This window comes from Chenopodium quinoa, unplaced genomic scaffold, assembly GCF_001683475.1.
Source record: "Chenopodium quinoa cultivar QQ74 unplaced genomic scaffold, ASM168347v1, whole genome shotgun sequence".
In the NCBI taxonomy this organism is placed as follows: domain Eukaryota; kingdom Viridiplantae; phylum Streptophyta; class Magnoliopsida; order Caryophyllales; family Amaranthaceae; genus Chenopodium; species Chenopodium quinoa.
Window position 1 is genome coordinate 3,737,713 of NW_018743331.1, and position 22,003 is coordinate 3,759,715.

Here is a 22,003-nt window from a genome sequence, read left to right on the forward strand (position 1 = left end):
TGGGCCGGCCGAGGGTCGCTGGCTGCGATCTTATGGTCGACGGAGGTGGCCGGCGGCGTGGCTATGGTAAAGGGTGCCGACTGAAGGCAGCAAGTGGCCATGCATGCATGAGTTCACACATGAACCAAGGAGCAGCAAAGAAAGAAAGAAAAAAATAAGAAAAAGGAGAAAAGAAAAGAAAAAAGAAAGAAAAGAAAGAAAAGAAAAATAAGGAAAAACAAAGAAAATAATATTTATTCCTAAGAATCTGATTTTTGAGTCTCTTTGTGTGGGAAAGTTTTGGAATTTTGGGGGATATTTATAGAGTAGAGAGTAGAGATTAGGTTTAGGCTTAATAAATAAATGAAGGCCAATTTCACTTTTGGTACCACCAAAAGGCATGCACCTCAGTTTTGCTACCCCTCCAATTTTTTTTTTTTTTTTTTTTTTTTTTTTTTTTTTTTTTTTTTTTTTTTTTAATTTTGCTACCACACAAAAACACATTGACAAAATTTGCTACCACTTAACGGAATGGGTTAGGATTCTGTTAAGTTTATTAAAAAAAAAAAACCCACTGCCACCCTCCCCCCAACCTTTCCTCCACCTTTGCAGCCCACCACCATCAACTGCCCAGCCAGCCCCCTCCCGTCAGCCACCCTCCCCCCTGCCGGCGACCGGCGCCTAATGCTTTGGCTGGCGCCGGCGACCCCACCCCAATTCTTTTCCCCCACCAACGCAACCTACCCCCCCCACCTCGAAACCGGAAAACAACCCTCCCTCCCCATGCCCCCCACCGGAATCGACCCCCCTCCCCTTCCTCCACCCTGATTTTGGGTTTTTCGGTTTCGGGTTTTGCAATTGATCAGAGAAAAGGTGTATTTGAGTGTAAAATGAGAGTGAGAGTGAAGAAGATGATGAAGATTTTGGGCTTTCCGGTTTCGGGGTTGGGGCAGCGAGAAAGGGATAAGGGAGGGGGGGTGGGTTGCGTTGGTGGAGGAAGGGGATTGGGGTGGGGTCGCCGGCAGGGGGGAGGGTGGCTGACGGAAGGGGGCTTGCTGGCAGTTGAGGGTGGTGGGCTGCAAAGGTGGAGGAAAGGGAGGGGGGAGGGTGGCAGTGGGTTTTTTTTTTTTTTTAATAAACTTAACAGAATCCTAACTCATTCCGTTAAGTGGTAGCAAATTTTGACAATGTGTTTTTGTGTGGTAGCAAAATAAAAATAAAAATTGGAGGGGTAACAAAACTGAGGTGCATGTCTTTTGGTGGTACCAAAAATGAAATTGGCCATAAATGAACTTTAGTCATGAAATATTTGACCCACAAGGGTTCAAATAAAAGAATTGGGCTTACTTAAATTAAATGGATAGGTCCACTAGGAGTATATAAGGATTGTTTACATACTATTGTTTAATGAGCCCAAACAATTAATAAATGTTTAGCCCAAAATGTATTATACTTTTATAAAACTCAATAATTTAAATACTTTAGCCCTTTAATTATTTAATTAAGATACTTGAGCACTTAAAAATATATTTTATAATTAATTAAAAAATTTATAAAATACATAAAAATACGGAGTTTACATTAATTACCTAATACGAAAGCCCCAATTTCAATTTGTGATGAACCCTAATTTTGTAATTGGGCAGTTACATGCATACATAACATAATCCAACCATCAATTCGAGTACAAAACAATTGTAAATAATAAACGTAATGAATTTAAACCATTATTACCAAACAAACGAACTATATTTCCCTAATTTGATTACATATAATTCGTTGTCATCGTATGAACAATGCTTCGGTAATTTTGGTTTTTTGGATGCAATGCGATCTGATTCTACTAAATTCAAACAAAGATTTGGTTACAAAAGGAGATAATTGGGGAGAATCGTGCATATATATAGAGAGATTTTAAAAAAATTATCCGTTAGAGTGGGGCCCAGTAACAGTTTTGTTAACGGATACAAGATTTTGGTGGTAACTTCAAATTTTTAATTTTTGTGGTGTTAAAATATATTTTTTTTTTTTGAATATCAAAAACCATTTTCAGCCTTTTATCAGGTATGAAAATCCAAAATATCTTCAATATGAAATGAATGAATAATGAAGTACCCGAAAACGCGGAAAACCGCGAGAGCTAGCTAATGAACCCCCACGCTATTTATATACTGTATCACGCTTTTTCCTCAATGACTCTACCTTTGATTACACTTTGCCTCTTCTGTTAAACTCCAAAAACTGAGCAATTGTGAAGCTCGAGTAAGCGGACGTTGATGGCAGAATTCGTCAACACTGAAATGCATCTAGGGTTTGGCTATTTTCTTTGAATTCCTCTTTGAATTTATCTCTTAAGTTGTTCCGTTTCATTAATTTTACTGTGAATTTCTGCTAGTGCTAAATCTCAGCGGATGAAGACGGACAATGACAGTGACAGTGACAGCGACATGGATCTATAGTTTGTATCTCATCTTTGATTTTACTAATTTGCATCAAATTTATGCTATAATTTTGTAAATTTTGTGCAATTTTTTTTCATAATTTTTTGATTTTTTTTTTTCTAAAATTTTGGTGCTGCTGTGGTAATTTTGCGTTAAATTGATGCTATAATCTTGATATTTCGCTAATTGGTTGTGGATATTTTTGAAAATCAAGTCTAAAAAGAGTGTTTGATTTTTATAATTGCTCTGTTTTCCATTCTACAAGTTGATTGTGCTTTTGTCGATATAATTGTTGAATTATTATTGCTAATTTGAGATCATAATTTCAGTGACGACATCATTTTACCAGGGCGTCAGCTATCCCCTTCTTCTGTATCCTCACTGTAAGCTTATATATAATTTCCAGCTCCCTTTGTTTTAAAAATATATTTTACGCAATTGATCTCCAATGCTTGTCTGATTTTATACGAAATATTTATTGATTGAATTCCTTGTGTGTGTGCGCACGCGGGAGTGTCTGAATGTGTATTTGTATGGTTAGAAGTATCAAAAACTGACCTAATTGACCTGAACTGGAAGAATATACTTGTATGGAACTATGCATGTAGTAATTTAGCATGACTTCAATCTAAAATCAACCCGACTTGACTTCACTGAACTCGACCTGCACACAAAAATTGACATCTCTACGTGTGGTTGTCAATTACGTAGTATATTTGTTGTGGATTGTGTAACTGTATCCTGCTACCGGAATACTTTTTTATAAATTGGGTTGGCTATTAAGAAAATAAACTAATATCGAAAGAACTCATGTTAACTATGATTGTTATTTTTTGCTGCTTCTTATGGATAACTTGACATTATTTCAGCAAGGATCCCTCTGCTCCACAGGCATTGTCGCGGCGTCTTCATCCTGACATGGAACAGCAAGAACAATATGCTGCGTTCTTATAGTAATGCTTTCCACAAAGATATCTTTTCTCTTGATTGAATTATTTATTTTATGAAAACTCAGATTTTTTCACAATGTAATTTGACCAGTGCTTGACAATGGCAATTAGTACAATTTTGGAGTAGACTTGTAAATTAACTCTGTTAATGACTCTTAATTATTGTATGTGTTGTTTATCATGTTTGGATAACCTGACTAACAGCTTTTTTTTATTTTATTTTGCTTCTTTGTTTGCATGATTTGACATTATACTAGCCAGCATCCTCCTGCACCATTGTTGTGGTCAACTCTTCATCCTGGCAAAGAAATGCCAAAATATTCTCCTGTAAGTTCACAGTAAGCCCAGTTACAAACGCAATTTGTCTTTTGCCTTGTAACATGGATGGGCACTGGGCAGACTAGCTGATTGCTCTGTTTAATATTCATCCATTAGATTTTAAATTCCTTCTTCACAACTTGTCATCAGATTGGTCTGTTTTTGTGAATTTATAACATCTGTTTTACTCAAATTGAGCTTTAGTATTAGTGAGTTTGTTCTTTCTCCCTGTAGCTTGACCATTTCCAACTCCGACAATGAAAGCTACACAACTTGGAGGTAGAACCATCTAACTTTGTTTAATCACTCTTAATAATTTTGTATGTGGCATTATCATCTATAGATAGGCTTATAAATAGTTTTACATCTGTTAATTAATTATCTTGTCTTCGTATTATTTACATTAGCATTGGATAGTTCTTTTTTCCTCATGTATGTTATTATTTTTTCCCCAATAATAATGAGAGAACTGTACTAATGCAGCTTGAGAAATTTCGTAAATCAATGAGATTTTTCTTTGAGTTTAAATTTGTTTGGCTCTTTTGTGCTTTGCAACAGGGCACGTGTATGTGAATCTGATAGCCCTCCACTGAAGCGACTTCGTCATGATGAAATCAAAGCGTGTGTATATTGATTTAACCTCACTACAATTAATTACCACTTCATATATATATGTTTTATTTTTTATAATGATTTTTGTTGTGTTTGGTGATTATTTCATCACCTGCTGGCATTGGACCTAGCCAAGTAAGACCGTCTTACTTAATTCTTTTTCTTAATTTAACTACTTGATTGATCTAATTGGTGACATGTTTACTTCCTGTAAAAATAATTGTTTTGTTCCAAAAATTTTTTATACAATAGAATCTATATGGAATCCTTATTATATGGGTCAGACTTCACATAATGTTATTTTTGCTTCATGAGGTTAAATTTTGCTTTTCTCCAAAATGATTTTGAACATAAGATGAAGTTTCTTTTCCACTTTGTATCAAAATAGTGAATTTGGTAGGTGTTTTGTTGCTATTCAAAGGCTAACAGCTATTGTCAGGTCAGAGCTGTTTGGTAAATTGAAAGTGTAGAATAATTTACAAGTCTTGTCTTTAATTCATATAATAATCTCACTTATTATGCAGTTATGCATTTCATCCTTCAGGTAGCTTATTACAAATTATCTGCTCTTACACTATTTTCATTAACAGACTAGCCATATTTGTGTTCCATCAATTTCATTATCCATTTACAAAAGGAACACACTGCCGAAGAATTTAGGAGAAAAAGACGACTTTAATTGTTAATCTGTCAATACAAGAAATAACGATAATTTATAGAGTTCTCAAGTGGCTTGACATTTTTTTTTGGGCAATTGGGTGGCTTAAATTACTCTCAAAAGAAAACCAATTCAAAAACTGACTAAACAACTTTTTTCCAATGCCATTCTCTCTATCAGGTTTTTATAAATCTTTTGATTCTTCCTTCCTTAGCTTCTTATAGCAGAGTTAGGCTTTGTTATTTTAACTTGAAATATCTGAAGTCAAGTCTGGTTTGATCTGAGTTATTCTAATTAGGTTTGATTTGATTGTTTAATTTGATTGAATTATGGCCTCATTACTGTATATGAAAAAACATGATCAAGTGAGATCTTGTTAAATTCACCTTAATGTGTATTTTTTAAACATCTGATTTTCATAATAATTTTAAAAACAAAGTTAAGGATATATGACAATAAGCAAACGAAACTGATTAGGTCTGAACTTTTTTGGGTTGATCTGATGATCTGAATTAGTAAGGTAAAGAGAACAAAGCCTTATATTGTGCTTCCCTTTGTGCCTTCCTTTGATGTTGATGGGCACTGTCCCACTCAAAACAGATGTCATGCTTCCAAGTTCCACTTTTGTTAAAATGAAAGAGTGGGAACTATTAAGGGTGTAAATTTGTAGTTTTGTGGGTTTAGTAGATTAAATGATGATTATTGTTGCAGAAATAGGTGGGTTTAATGAATAGTGGATTGAGTTGATGTATGAGTTTGGTGGAGTAATGAGTATTGACTGAGCTTTGTCTAAGTTTGGAAAAATATTTTGAAATTTGGGTTAACTAATGGTGGCCCTAACCTCACTCATTTAAGTTGAACTTGTTTTTAACTTCTGCTCTACCTAATAGATTCATTGTGAGGTTCAACGAGTTAGGATTAAAATGGATTGGCCTGACTTCTGTCCGTGCCTCATTAAACGGAGTAAAGGTGAATTTTTAGGAGGAATTGAAATGTGCCTTATTGCATTCTTGATGCCTCATTAGGGTATTGACATTGTTGCTCTTAGCAACATCTTGTGGAATTTTCTCCAAGATAAGGATAATTTGATAAATCTTCTCACACCACCGCATGAAGAAGTCTCCATTAAATTGCTTGTCTACTTCTCCACCCTTAAATTTTCTAGGGAACATAATTCAGGCTTATAGAGGCCCTATTGCTGGTAATTTGTTTTTAAGCAATTAGATATAAAGAATTTATTACCTTATGTATGAATATATAAATTGTGTCACAATGGTTAACTATCGATATATTTTTAACTAGAGTGCGGTTAAAGGTTCAAACCTTGGATCCTCCGACCTTTTGATCTAAGATCCACCACTCTCACACCAAGACACCCTTGTATATCCCCTAGCCACCTTTATGGCCCTAATTTGGATTCAATCCCCCAATTTGAAAAATCTACACCAACCGTTGACATGGAAGCTCCAAAGCCACCAAAATGGCTGCCCGAACCTACATCTAAACTACAAGCTCTTCCCTTCTAGTGCACCTTGGATTGTGAAGGTGCCTGGCACACTTGAGACCCACTCATACGAGATTTTCCCTTTATGACTCAATCTCCTCTGCTTGACCATGGTGTGCGCTATCCACTAACTGGTGCTTGCTTAGATTACCACCTCCAATGTTGAAGGAAGCTCAAATTTTATTGTTGGATTGCTCGACCTCCTTTTTTGAAATCCTTAGGTCCATATTTTTATTATATTTGTAAACTTGTCCCAAATTGTTTTTTGCTTTCCCTGGAATAGACTTTGCTTACTCCACCAATTCTTGTAGAAGTTTTACCATTTGCAAAAGTGTATGCCAATATATCACTAGGACCTTACCTTCTTTGTCAGCTTTTTAGATATGAAATATGAAAGGTGAACTTAGGATTTATCTAACCAACTTCTGGATCATTGGAATCTTGCTTGAAATTTTATTCCATGCCATGAGACTTGTTTATTTCTTCTCATTACTCATCTATTTTATCAGTGATTTTCCCTAATTAACTTCATAACGCTTGCAATTAAACAGTACATCTCCTTTACACTCTCCCTATTTTTTTTGAAATTTGTGCTGCATCATATGGCTAATTTGACATAATTTCAGATCATAAAGTGTAGACTTCAGTCATTAAAGGCATAAATATAATTCTGCATCCTGAATTTCTGACAGTAAAGGCACTAGTTTAGAAATGGCACATATCAAATTCTCGTTAAAAAAATTCCGTCTTATTTTTTTTTATCCTTTTATATATTTTCTTAATCTCAAATTTTTGTTTTGGAGCGGTTTTCAATATTAGTATGTTAATAAGTTTTGATGAATTATGATATTGTACCTTGTTTATGAAATTTTTTTTTATTTTTATTTTTTTTTTGGCAATGAAAACTGTTAGTTATACATAGATTGAGCTCTTTTTCTTTTGTCGTCAAAAATTGGTAATATTAGTGGCAGGGTAGTAGCAACAAGTTTCGACCGTACATATTCACTAACTAGGTTTTTGTTTTGTTCTGATGTGTATGTGTTCTAACTGAGTGATTCATTTGCATAATTTGAGACTCTTTTTCATTGCAATGTTCATGACAGGAATTTCTCTATGCAACTTTGGTATTTTTTTGATTGAGATTATTTATATGAATCGCTGAACGCAGTCAAAGTTTACTTTAACCACATGAATAATAAGTGTAAAGTATTTAAAGAGCGGAAAAGTAATTAAATTCTAATAATTTATGAACCAATTTGTTGTTTGACAAAGAATTTATTGTTTCTATTGTTTCTACAATGAACTTGTAAGTTTTTTACTAGTTTAGCAGAATCTCTTGAAAGAGGTTGTGAGCTGCTGACCATCGTTGATAAGCTACGAAGTTCTTAAGTGACTTGCTAAAATGAAACACTTTTGAATTGGAATCTGATCATTAAAAGACAAAAAAAAGTGGAATCAATCAAAACTTTTGTCTCCATTACTCTTGCTATCTCTATTAATTAGAGAGTTGTTTTATACTGCTTATTTAACATAAATTTCAGAGATGTCTTCATAAATTTTAGAGATGTTCTTCTGAAATTATGGTCTTCCTTCATAGAAGGGCAATGGTGATATATGATTACATGCATTCTTACATTAAACCCACAATGGCAACACATGTTGGCAGTCTTGGCACATTGTATCTTGATTGTTTTGTATTTAATTTTCCATCTTGGAATGAAAGTCTCGTCAAAATTTTCTGCGCTGTTCTGTATATATCAATTGAATTCTTTTTTCTTCATGCGAGTTTATCATCATAACTTTTCTTCTGCCCCTTGAATTTGTATTTATTCTTATAAAATTGATTACTTGATTTTGCTAATATGGTTTTGTTCGTTCACTTTGCAGCGACTTGACCTTTGCCCCTACTTTTGACAGTGAGGATGACAATGATGACGGGTATAGGTAGTCATTTACCTCTGTTTTGATAGAATCACCCACCATTTTGACCTAACTTGCTAATAAATGATGTATCCTGCTTGTGAAAATCAGCTGTTGTATATTGGGCTCTTTTGTTTTTCTAATCAAAACATAGTATAGGCCTATAGGGGCAATTGTGGAAGCAATAAAGTACTTGTATGGCAAATAATTTCTTTGCTCTTTTCTTTAATGTGTATTTATTTTATTTTCTTTTCTATTTCACAGCTCTGATGCCTCTGATTCTTGCTACGTGGAATTGGATAGACCCACCCAAATGCAGCCACTTGATCCTCATGCTGCAGCTTACATTTTCATCTTCATTTTAATAACTGTTTCATCTAGTTGATGACATGTTTGGTTGTAGTTGATTTTGATTGTTTGCTTAGCTATGTAATGTATGTTTTCATTATTGTAGGTGTTTGTTTTTTAGTGATGCTCAGACTATTGTGTCAACATATGCCTGACCTTGGTGTGGACATAGAATAGGAATTGGACCTGGAGGGAGAAAATGGAGCTGGTACTTTCTAAACCAAGATCTAATCTTGAAATTAAGATCCACTAAAACAACAATCAAGACCTTGGTTCTTTTCTACCTCTTGTTAAGCGACAACAGCTTGATGTGAGGGTTTCTCTTTTCATATAAGATTAGAGCATGTTATTGAGTGGGCCAATGTCATGTAGGATGAGTAACATGTATGCTTTGGACTTATCATATTAGGTACCTCTTTTAAGTTTTCGCATACATATTGCCAACAATATGTCAATTGAAAAATAGAGAAAAAATAACTGTGTCCTTGAGTCCATATCTTGACATTTGGACACTTCTCAACCACGATCCCATGTCCTTGATTGGAATATTTCTTGTCAGACTCCTGGATCCATAACCGAGTTAGATTTATTCGAGTCTGAGCATTATGAGTTTGTTTAGTATCCATGTACAGTTGTCATACTTTGCATTATGCTTTACGCTGGGAAAGGAGTAAGTATGCTTCTGTGTGAAAATGGATAAACTTATGCATGAGATCAACTTGCACGGCTTTTAGCTTGTTAAGGCTAAAAACTATTAATAGAGGCTCTTTTTGTATATGAGATGCCTAAGTCAAAAGTCCATGATTTTACTTTCAAATTTTACTAGTTGTGACGTTGTGTAGACATCTCTTGTAAAAATTTGCCTGGTGATCGAGCAGTGAGCATGGCTGATATGCTGTAGAGTGTAGACCTCTTAGGTGACATGCTAATCATAGCCTAAACACTTATATTTTTGAATAAGCATGTTGTCCTAAAATATGCTTTGTACATAAAAGGGAACCGATAACATTGAATCTAATAAAACCAATGCAACAGAATGTCACTGCTTTTAATTAAAATCATTGATGTGCAGCGTAGGCGGTACATTGTGTGGGGTGCCTTTAATATGTTGATTTGCCAGCCCATTTTTTCATTTCTTGCCTCTTCCAGTGGAAAAAACCAAACAGGATCAGGCCAATTTAGTGAAGGAGAGAAATAAATAGTATGATCTGCCATCAACTTAATAAAGAACCACACCTAGGTTTTTATACGCCTCACCTATGCTTCAGATTTTTTCCTGAAAGAAATTGTTGCCAGGACTCAAGCATGTGTTTGCAGCATAAGATCAGTCCTCCACTGGGAAGAATAAATTAATTTGACCCATTATTTTTCTTTTATATTAACTATTTGATCCATCTTTTTCTTTTATAATATTAATTAGTTGATCCATATTTTTCTTTGATATTAATTATTTGATCCATTTCAATGCACTCCTCTAAATTATTTGATAGTGTCATTGAGGAATGATTGCCAGACCTAATACTGGTGTTAGCAGGATTAGATCATGCCTTGACCTGGGAAAATTCATTCACAGAATTGCTCAATATATGATGTCATTAACGTGATTCACAATCTTTTTATTCATTTGCTTTTATTAATGTTTGCCCGTAGCATCATTGTTTGTCATAAGAAGCTTTGCTCATGGGTTACCCATTAGCTTACAAAATTGTTCTCATAAGAATGCTAGACATAACAGAAACATAGAATAGATTTTCATAATCAGAACATCTTTGATACAAGATGTAAATTATTGATGAAGAGAATGCAAAATGTGCTGATTAAAATATTTATGTTTGTCTGGTTGAATCATATATTTTTGTATTTTGTTTTCAACTTTGTTCATACACTGTTTAAGCTTTTCTCTGATTTTGGTGCTTCTTTTTCCTTACTTCAGTAGTGATGAACTGGAAGGGGAAAATAACACCACCAGTGGATTGTTTGATTTAGAGCTCGCAAGAAAGAAGTTTTTATTTGCCCTTATGGAACCTCAGCACCCAGACTCAGAAAATGAGGTGAATTTGTTTGATCACGAACGTAGATGTTTTGATCTGGCTTTGGCCTTTCTCAAAGAGACGAAGGTTTTGTTCTCCCACCTCAATTTTTCTCCGTTATTATCCATCATTTCTAATTCTTGACTTCTTAGTTTTCTTGTTCCAAATAATATTAGGGCGGTGATTATAAGTTTGTACTGCTTGTTACAATGTGCCCTTTAACTACATCAAAAGGTTGGGGCACTCATACATACTTTTTTGCTCATCTCAAAGGCACAAATTCTTCTCCAGAACTCTTTTTCGCCGACGTGGTGCTTGCACCAGTAAATTCTGTACACTGTTGTAAAGTGGATCCTAGTTCCTTTTCTCTTGGTAAGCTATGGTTTACTTTCATTTTACTGTGTTGTAGTGTATCTTGCAACCTCTGCTATCTTGTTAATTTCTTTTGTTGGTTCTCTCGTGCCTCTATTTACAGGTAAAGCTCCTCTCCAGTTTGAAGTGATTTCTCATTGCCCGCACGTCAAGTGTTTTGAGTGTGTTGATCATTGTAACTATGAGTTTGAAAGTGATATCGAGGTCAGCAGGTGATCTAGAAGATTTAGAATCTTGCTCTACGACTTATATGGATTCTTTTGTCTATTTGAAGGACCTGTGTTGATTACTGTTGTTAACTTATGTCTGGCATATTACAAAGAAAAGAAGGTATAGTCTCATTTATTTTATTGAAGTATTTTACTCTCTTATTTATTCCTCTATTTTATAGTGTACAGTACTGGTTAATAACTAACTAATCTGTTTTAATTGGATTTCTTTTTCTTTTGCTCCAAATAATATTAGGGCGTTGATTATGAGTTAGTCCATCTTGTTGGACAAACCGTTATTAACAGATCAGTTGGTTGGGGTACTCATATCAACTTTTTTGCTGATATAAAATATGCACCAAATGAAGTTTTACACTGTTGTAGACTAACTCCAGCGCCCTATAATTTTGGTATGTTATTCAAATTGTTTCGTTCTCTTACCTATACGGTGGATCTTTCAAACCTTTTTGCTAATATTTTTGTGTTTTTATTTACAGGCGAAACTCATCCTCCGGATGTTTTTATCTTTCACTGTCCGCATGTTGAGTGCTTGCAATGTGATGCGTTTCTCAACTATTTCTACCATGATGATAGTGAAGAAGATGTAATCGATATCTAAATATGTAACTAATTAATGTTGTAGACTTATTATTAGTGCTAGGATTAGGACGATTATCACTGAATTTGGCAATAAAAACATATATTATGTATTGAATCGTTGTGATATATCATGAAAATTCATTGCAATTAGATGTTTCGTTTTTCTGGGCAATTCTTCCTGTAAACCCTAATTCTCATTTATCTTATGTACCCTATATTTTTTCTGGGTGTCTGTACAGGATTTTTCTCAATTTCATGCTAATTTCCGCCTTTCTACTTTGATTTCTTGTGTATCTGAAAATTTTCAATCATTTGGGTAATATTAATCTGCCTTTGTGTTGATTTTCTTCTTTCAGTATTTTTGACAACCATTCGTAAATTCTGTTGCAATGATCTTTGCTTCCGTAAATTTGGATCATCTTACTGAAACTGTAAGTAAATTCTTTGCTTTCTGCAGTTACATTTTCAATTTTATTTTGGTCTTATTTAGCACACCTAATTCTTTGTCTCTGAGACACTGACAAACGATATTCGTTTATGTGGCAAATTCGCGTCTTTGAGCACTTCAACATGTCATTTTACATGAACTACTTGGCAAGATGGCCGGATTATTTCCATGTTGCTGAAGGCCCTGGCAATCGAATTATGGGTTACAGTATGTTTCACTTCTATTCCTCTCCTATAAGATGCATTGGTTTGTACTTCTTGAAGTACATGATTGCTTTTTCCTGTGTACTTTGAGTATCGTTTGGAATACTTGTGACCATTTTTTATTACAAACTTTCTTGGTCATTGATCGCTTTTTTATGGAAATCACAATCGATTTCAGGTTGGTTTTCCTTGGATCCTCTTAGAATGCTTCTTGAAATAGAGGAAAAAAAATCGAGTACTTGTAATTCTTGCATATGTGTTCTCTTCTACGGTTATAAAATTTCTCTCCTTCCTTCTTGGATTTTGAGTATGAACATGGCAAAGTAATTGATTAGTGAAGGCCTTATATGGAAATTATTTGTCGGCTGGTTCACTAGTTAGTAGTTTGTAGTATTAGTTGTTTTTTTCAAGATGTTTGGAAAAAAATTAGATGCCTATAAGATATTTGGGAAAATTAGTTGCTCTCATTGTTAATATGTGAATGTGACCACTTTGTTCAATTTTTGAGTGGAAGGAGACCAGAAAATCTACTATACTAAGTACGAATGAAAGGATGTATAATAATTGCTTCTTTTTAATATAATAGTCATGGATGTTTAAATAAGCTGTCATATCTCCTGAAATGTAAATTGATCTGGCTTGGATTCTATACAAATGCCCACCTGATGAGTAATGAAGAAAGGGAAGAAGAAACACCACACAACTATTACTATAATGGAAAGTCTTAGAAATAATTTTGTCAAAACATGTGAAAATCTGAATAGTGATCTGGTACAATGTGACAATTACTTCAAGATGGAGTGAAGAGTCAATGTAGTTAGGTTGTTTTCTCTTTAATCTCATGCATTTCATCATTTTGGGGCTCTGCGTAGCACGAGGAGTGACATATGGTGGGTGCCAGCACTATGATTGACTTAAAATAATTGCATGTAGCTAATATATGTCTGGCCTTGTTTTATTAATGTGCCAAAGTCCATCCTGATAATGTAGTCTTTCGACATGTCATCTTGAAACGAAAAAGTTGCGTCATCCATACTCTAGAAAGAATTTCTATGATGCTTTTAACATTTCACTGGTTAAATTATTCCTAAATTATTCCTGATACTATTAGCTGTAAGATGTTGGTGAATATACTAATGTGAACTTGCTATATACTTGTGCTGCTTGCCTCCCTGGATGGTTTGGCATCTGTCGTTAATCGTTTGTAAGTGAATAATTATACATTATTCAAGAAGTTATGGTGTAACGATTTTTTTTATTTTATTATTATTATTGTAAGTTTCTTTTGTCTATTTGTTGTAGTTATGGGAAAAGTTGAAGGCCAGGGTGAGTCTTGGCATGGTCATGTTACAGCAGTGAGTGTTGCACCAGAGTATCGCCGACAACAGTTAGCTAAGAAGTTGATGAATTTACTGGAAGACATCAGTGACAAAATGTAAGTATCTTGCTGTTGAATAGACTATCTAAGTATTTACTTTTGGAAAGCCATCAAAATCCTGCATGGAGGCGTTAATACCATAAGGGAGTGTTCTTTTCTCAAGCCACTCTTTACATGGAATGTGCTCTATGGATAATGGATTAATTATAGTTTGTGCTTTAGTCCTCTGTAGTACTTTTTGTATAACTTTCTTTTTAATATTTTATGTCTTGTTGGAAGTATCCCTAATACCAAGAGACCATTTGGATGAATTCACGTGAGTTCAGCGTTTCTAATATATATATTTTGCTTTCAATGCAATGGCCATATATTTGGCCATGTGGTAAGTAAAACCAAATGAAAAATGCCATACATAATATTGAACATCTGATGGAGTGGTGGATGGGATACATGGAATTTTAGTCTTCATATACATGGCAATATAATTTACATGTTGTTTGGATGGGGGGAGATGAAGGGAAAGGAAGGGAAGAGAAAGGGAGGGGGACAAATCACCTTGTTTGGATAATGGATTGAGCGAAGGAAGGGGAGGGAAAGGGAGGGATTCATTTTTCCTCCTCTTTTAATAAACACTATACCTCCAAAATTGGAGAGATTTGGAGGGAAAATGAAGCTCCAAATTCCCCCTCCCTTTCTTTCCCCTTCCCTTCCTCCTATTTCCTTTCCCTTCTAAATTGTTATCCAAACATGCTGTTAATAATTTTTTGTTTATGCACCTTGATTCTTGAAGTATGCTGAAACAATCTTTTGGTGCATATTTTCTCGTTATTTCTTCTTAATGGAAGGGTGTTTCAAACATAAGAGGCTAAGAGCACAATCTTGTAATAAACCTTCAGAAATGTGCAAGCAAAAGCTAATGAAATTTGATTTGAGAATATAATACAGTACACAGTTAAGCAAATGAGCCCAGGTTTATAATCATGAATTGCAAATAAGCTGAGCTAACTCGATCATTGGGCTGTTAGAGTTTGCTTTTTTTAAGCATTGTGGCTTTTTGCTAAACTGAGTTTTCCTCATTTGAGCATAAAGCACATCTTGCTCTAATGAACCATAATTTGTTTGAAGCTTAAGCATGTCAAGCAACTCATAGACTTAGTTTGCCTCTATGGTTTTGTTATAGTTTGGGGGCATTTGTGTGTTTTGTTTCGTGGTGTTGTTGGTTTTATTTTATCAAGATGTATAGAACTGTTAAAAATAGTCAGATATTGCTCAGATTTTTCCCTATTGACAAGATATGTTTCGCTTTTCAGTGATAAAGCTTACTTTGTTGACCTTTTTGTTCGGGCATCAAATGTACCAGCCATAAAGATGTATGAAAAAGTAAGTATCCTTGACTTCATTATGTACTTATTTGTTTAGTTTTGGTTTCTCTTTCAAAATTGAAATGCTTTACATGGAGCATTTTCATGCATCTCTTTGTTGTACTAGTCATGAATTAGCTCTACTGGCCCCCTTTCTACAGCTTATAATCACATTTGCATTGATGTGATGCCTCAACCTACTCCATCATATGGTTGATTCTTGTGTTGTTTAATGTTTTTATAAAGGGCATGTGGCCAGGATATATCCTTGGTTATGAGAAAAGGAACATCATTGTTGGACCCTCCGAAGAGATAGTGGACTCGTCACTTATGAACCCTAGATCTAAAATATAGGGTTGGATTTACCAAAACTAGAGCTGATTTGGTATTCGCTGGTCATTTATTCAGTTTTAGATTATGAGTTAATAGAGAAGATCTGAGTGCTCATCTGTGGAAACATGGGTATGCAATAGTTTTCTGTTGTGGTAACTGATGAGCGTGTGAGTCAAAGCATTTTTGAAGAGGTGCAATAGGCATGCTGTAGGTGTACTGGCTGTGCACCGCCTTATGCCTGAAGTTTATGCCTAGGCTGTAATACCCCTATTGCCTCAGTGGGCCTTGAGCTTTTAAAACATTATTCACAAGCTTTTGGTGCACTCTATAAGATGGTTTCTTAGAACTATGACTAAATTACCTATGGTAGTGGCTTGCTTTTTTGCATTGTGATGGTGAGACGGATTTGAGAATTCTATGCAAACTTAAGCAACCTGAACAAGACTATTAAGCATTTTTTAACGGTAAATTAAACTTGATTAGAGCACAAGAAACTCAACACAGCCAATCAATTTAGGTTTACCTCCATGCTTTAGAATGGTTAGAATACTTTTGACCTGCAGAATGAGTATATTGAGTCTTTAGTTATATAGATTCAAAATCTTTCAACTTTCTTTCTGTGTAAAGAAATAATGGAATGTATGGAAGAGAATAGGAGGAATAATAAAAGATTTTATGCTATGAAAACTTCAACCTAGCTTGAATTTTTGGGTAGAGAAAAGGAATGATAGGTGTAAAGCCCACCAGTGATTCAGAGAGTAAACAAAATCTAATTTACTCTAGACCACATTCCTTGTATATAACAGTCCACTTCAATTTTCACTCTATTTCCATTCGTTTTAAATTGTTCATTGTTGAATAGAAAAATCCTTGCTCCCTTTATTATTCTTCACAAAGGTTTTGTGGACCATCAGATGCTAAGGGTCACACTGCTGAGCTGATGCTTGGAATGGAAGTAGATGTTAGACCAAGAAGCATGAAATCATAGAGGTTTTGTGGGAACTCATGTAATGATGTGAACCATTTTATGCATATGAGGTTTGATAAGGAGAAGAGTGGTGCTCTCATGGTTTTAAAACCTCATCCATGTTGGGGAGGATTTAACCCTTTTGTCCCTTTACACAAATTACTCCATGTTAAACGAAAGAAAAATAATTATGCCAATAAAAAGGTTAAGTGCATCAGAAATGCTAATGGAAATATGAGATGGAGATTAGAAAACTGGATAAGTAGAATATTGACGATAATAACCATTTCCCACCCTTTTTATTTTTTCAAGTTTTGAAATTAAAAGCAAATGTGTATTTTGTATAAATGGTTGCATAAAATTATGCTCAATAATATACTGTTTTTCCATGTGTATCAGCTTGGATATGTGGTGTATAGACGAGTTTTATGCTATTATTCTGGTGAAGAAGATGGATTAGGTAATTTCCTTTACTGTTACTTATGAATCTCTAATACACGGTAACTTTTTTCAAGTTCACTAATGAAAGAGCATTTGCATAAATTTGTTAAGCTTTTGCAACATTATCTAACACTTATTTTTCTTGGTAATTTATTTCCAGATATGAGGAAAGCATTATCGAGGGATGTTGACAAAAAATCCGTTATTCCTCTTAAAAGACCAATAACACCTGATGAGTTAGAGTATGACTAGTGTTTCTTGTCTTTTCAAATGAAATTGTTGTTTGGTTCGAGATTTTTGTTTACATCTTGGGATTTATATTAGAGGCATGTGATTGATGTGAAATCACGTGCTTAAAGGATATGAAATTTCAATTTGGATATATTTTTGAATTTTTTTTTCTTCTAATGTTTCATTGGCTAACTGTATGTCCTTTGTATCCAATTCGGACTAATGTTACTCGTATGGTGGAGTGGCACAAATTCTCTAAAAAGGCGGGTGTACGTTAATTTATTGTAAGACGGGTTAAAGTTATGTTAAAAGTATTTAAAGTTATCCTTTTTACTAATAAAGTTATTATTTTTCTAATAATAAATTTTATCTTACAAAAAACTTATAACGTATTAGATTAATCCTATTAGCCTTTATAGCATGTAATCATGAATTTATAAGAAATTACACATTAAAATAAAATTTAAACAAATGATAAATTAAAAGTTATCCTTCAAGGGATTAGAGTTACCATAAAAATAGTTAAAGTTACTCTCAAATTGACGTTTTACAATAAAATTAATGTACATCCGTCTTACACAAGAGTTATTGGTGGAGTGGTATGCTGGCAAACAAATTGAAACCTTTTCCGAATAAAATTATCTCTATTATCCAGAGTGCTTTTTATTCCTAAAAGACTTATCAAGCATAATGTCTTAATTGTTTTTGAGCTTTTCCATGCTATGAAGAGGGAGGGTGAGGATAATGATGGTACGATAGCTCTGAAACTGGATATGAGTAAAGCCTACGACAGAGTTGAATGGTCTTGTCTAGAAAGGATAATGTACAAAATGAGTGTTTGTGATAGTTGGTTTCGAAGGATTCTAGATATTTTGTCAAGTGTGTCCTTTGCTTTTAAGATAAATGGAACGATTTCGGGTTTTGTTGCTGCCTCCAACTAGGGGCTTGAGACAAGAGGATCCAATGTCTTCTTATCTATTCTTTAATTGTTGTGGATGCTTTCTCGACACTTCCTTGTAAAGCTGCTAGGCAAAGTTTGATTCATGGGGCAAAAATTAGCATCTCATCTGATTTTTTGCGATGATAGCAAATGTTTTCTAGAGCTAATTTATTTGCTAGAGCTACTATTAGAGAGTGCTCGGTGATAGCTAATACAATTAGTATGTATGAAAAAACATTTGGACAAGTGTCGATATAACTATAACAGATGTGTGTTTAGCAAATGTTTGAATGCAAATCAACGAAAAGAAATTGTTAGCATTTTAGGGGTGAAAGAAGTTGAATAAGAGATAAGGTTCATAATCCATAAATCTTCTAGCCCAATCTTCCGAAATAAAAGATAATATGACAGACACGACTCTCTTAGATTTTGAAACATTTTCTCAAATATTTCTCTGTAGTCATGCCTGGACAAATCTTCCCTCGATTGGTAAGTCTAAACGAAATTCAATACTTTTGTTCCTTAGAACATTTCTAAGTTTGCTTTCCCAATCGCTGAAGTTGAGAAAATTGAGCCTCGTATTCAAAGTTGGTGGTAAAGTAGTGTTGTTATGGTTACCCATCTATGAAATAATAAGGCAAAGTTTAATAATTATGTTTAATATAACAATAAAGTACCATAAACGAATTAAATATGTTACTTTAAAGCACTATATTCAATATTAAATGATTCCAATTGAATTTAAGTGATTCCAAGACCCTTTATTTGTGTAATAGTTGACCGGACTAAGGCCCTACCATCAAGCATTACATTTTCAAGGTAAGTAAACTCTTTACTGATTACAACTCTTGTAACTCTTGGTTGAATAATTAACCATCACATGTTTAATTATTACCCTTTGCTTCAAGGTTCTAAACGCTTTAGGTGACCTTGTTGAGCACAACCAACTAAATGCGTAGAACGTGATCTACCCCAAATTACCTAAGATAACAAGTGACACCCTGCGGAGGCAAACCCATCACTCACGATCAAAGGGTTTTTGGGTATCTAATTGGGAAAACAATCTCAATATTACCGAGACCTAGATGTATTATGTTTTGATTATTTAGTGAAATCTAGCGCATCATCACAAACATCAATAAAATCTAACATGCATGATCTACTATTGCATAAATAAAACATGAAATAGTATGGCCCCTTAGTCCTAAGAAAACTAGAATTGAAAAACTCCCACTTGAACCTTCATGGATCTCCACATTGCTCCTTTAGGCCTTCACTTCATGGGCTTCTTTGGACTAAATTATTTAAATAACTAAATTATTTACTTTAAATGAAAGTTACAAAAATACTTAACGGTACACAGACCATACTTAGATTACAAAAATACATCATGATGTGCATATCGTATTTTGAATCTACGGGCCAAACTAGTCTATATATAGCAGCATAATATTATATATTATAAAAAGTGCCATATAAAAAATTCACTCAACATGCTTGTCTAAACTACACCATCGAATGTTCATAATTAAGGCAACGCATTTCCTAAAATATCTAAATTTCTTAATCATAATTAGATAATATCATATATTATTCATTGCCATCTATGAAATATCATGTATTTTAAATATGGCGTGAGATAGAATAAAATCTTATTTTAATATGGAAAGATAAATCATATTTATTTTCCATGATTATCCTAACTAATTTAGGAGATTCTATCCTAATTACTAGCCAATCGAATAATTTTAAAATCAATTATTTCCTAATCTAATTATGGAATAATCATATTATTTAAATCAATTATTATCCTTTTGGAATATGCTCAGAATATCCTAAATGATTTTATCCAAAATTAACCACTTTAACTATGGATAATCACAAAAATAACAACTTATTTATGGATACTTATCAAATTAGTCAACTTTTGAAAATTTTGATTTTATCCTAAAATTAAAACTGATTTTATCTCAAAATATTTTTTAAAGTAGAATTTTTTTGTTTGAACATCGTGTCTTGCACGCCGGCCACCGTGGTTGGCCAGCCGAAGCTAGCCACGGTGGTTGGCTGCTTTACACAGCCACTGCCGCAAGGGCAACAACGAGCAGCAGCACCTACTGTGGCTGCATGCCACCGTGCATGGCGAGCCTAGGCTAGTCACGGTGGCTGGTTGCGTTCAGCAACCACTGCCGTGCAAGGTAGTAGCAACAGCAACAGTGGCAGCAGCGGCAGCAGCCGTGCAACGCTTGCACGCTGCTGTCCAGCCACCACGGACCACCTGCCCTCCCTCTTGGATTGTCACCGGTCGGCAGCCACCGTGGCTACGCCACCTAGTCGTGGTTGCCGGCCACTTTAGAATTTTTTTTTATTTCTAATTTAATTAAAACAACCTTTGCTAAAATTAAATTAAAAATAGTCCAATAATTAAAATTAAATCCCCATTCAATTCTAATAATTAGGGTTCTTCATAAAATTAACCCAATTTAATTCTAACTTTTAAAATCAAATTGGTGATCATACATAAAATATTTTTATGCATATCAATCTAACTAAAATCATGAATCAAATCGAATTAAATTAAAAAAAGTACAAAAATCAAAATTTTAGGGCTTTAAAATTTCGAAAAATCCGAAAATTATGGTTAGGGTGCTCGAAATTTTCTAACAATTTAGGACTAAATTCGATCCTGTTCATGGCTATTTTGAGCATCATTAAATCACATTTAATCAATTCCAAGAGTTAAATTACATTTAATATAATAATTGAACCATAATTAAATTAATTTTTCCCTCTTAATTGATTATAAAATTATGAATATGGACTTCAAATAATCGTATTATTATAATCAAGCGTGTTCATGTAAGAGGCTAACTGATACCACTGTAGGAGTTTTAGGTACTATTAGCGGAATTTCATGAATCGCATTCATACGCACCTAAATCAGGATCACATGCATAACACACAAGAATCACATAATTATACCTTTAAAGCGTGAATTCCACCTAGCTATTCGATCATCAAATTAGGGAGAGAATAGAGCCCCAAGTGTGACTCCTCTACTTGGTCCACGGGATTCGAACAAGTGTCCACCAATACTAGATTTGTTGAGTGAAGAGAAAAACCGCGATCACTACCTTTGATGGACAACCTACCACCACGATGAACCACCACCACCTTGCACACGCCAGCGCCGAGAGGGGAGGAGAGAATCGTGTGAGAGAGGGAGTTTGAGAGGGCTAGGTTTCGTGTTTGCTAATTAGGGGTTTCACAAAATAAGTCAAAAGAAAGGTGGATTTCTAGTTAGGAGCGCCCGCTCCTCAGCTCGGAGCGCCTGCTCCCCTGTTCTTCAGTAGATGGCAGATTCAGCTCCCAGAAGAGGAGCGCCCGCTCCTAGGTAAATGCGCGCCCGCTCCTCTTTCTCCAGAAAGTTGGCAGATTGTAGTAGAGTAGTCAGGAGCGCCCGCTCCTATATGAGTGCAGGCCTGCTCCTCTAAATCTCATAATTGGGCAGATTGTTGAGCTCTTGTAGGAGCGCCCGCTCCTTCAAAAGCGGCCTTTCCCTTCATTGTTTGCTTGCTCTAGGTTCTTCCACGACCTTTGTTTGCTTGTCAAAGCTAGTCTCATACCTACAATCATGGACAAACACATACAAAGAGGTGGAAAAACCAAGGTACAATATTCATATACAAAAAGGGGTTAGAAAGAGGGGAAAAGATTACAAAACCAGGTTAAAATCACCACAATAAGTGGTCAAATAAAG

At 34.6% G+C, this 22,003-nt stretch overlaps 1 protein-coding gene and 1 pseudogene across 4 annotated transcripts; both read left to right on the plus strand.

Moving 5' to 3' along the window:
- The first annotated feature begins 1,851 nt into the window (after positions 1-1,851).
- On the plus strand, positions 1,852-12,260 carry LOC110737777. 4 transcript variants are annotated; one of them, XM_021918125.1, is made up of 14 exons: positions 1,859-2,290; positions 2,375-2,437; positions 2,750-2,803; positions 3,290-3,373; positions 3,628-3,697; positions 3,923-3,967; positions 4,247-4,309; positions 8,350-8,406; positions 8,647-8,724; positions 10,664-10,847; positions 10,937-11,132; positions 11,236-11,462; positions 11,598-11,751; positions 11,839-12,260. In XM_021918125.1, exons 2-12 carry the CDS (start codon positions 2,404-2,406, stop codon positions 11,346-11,348), a joined length of 978 nt encoding a protein of 325 aa, XP_021773817.1. In that variant the 5' UTR covers positions 1,859-2,290; positions 2,375-2,403; the 3' UTR covers positions 11,349-11,462; positions 11,598-11,751; positions 11,839-12,260. The 4 variants fall into 4 exon arrangements, with proteins under 4 accessions (XP_021773819.1, XP_021773820.1, XP_021773817.1 ...); XM_021918126.1 differs by lacking the exon at positions 8,647-8,724 and having other exon boundaries at positions 8,350-8,400; XM_021918127.1 differs by lacking the exons at positions 11,598-11,751; positions 11,839-12,260 and having other exon boundaries at positions 1,852-2,290; positions 11,034-11,132; positions 11,236-11,376.
- Positions 12,258-17,581, plus strand: LOC110737550 (annotated as a pseudogene).
- Positions 17,582-22,003: the final 4,422 nt, after the last annotated feature.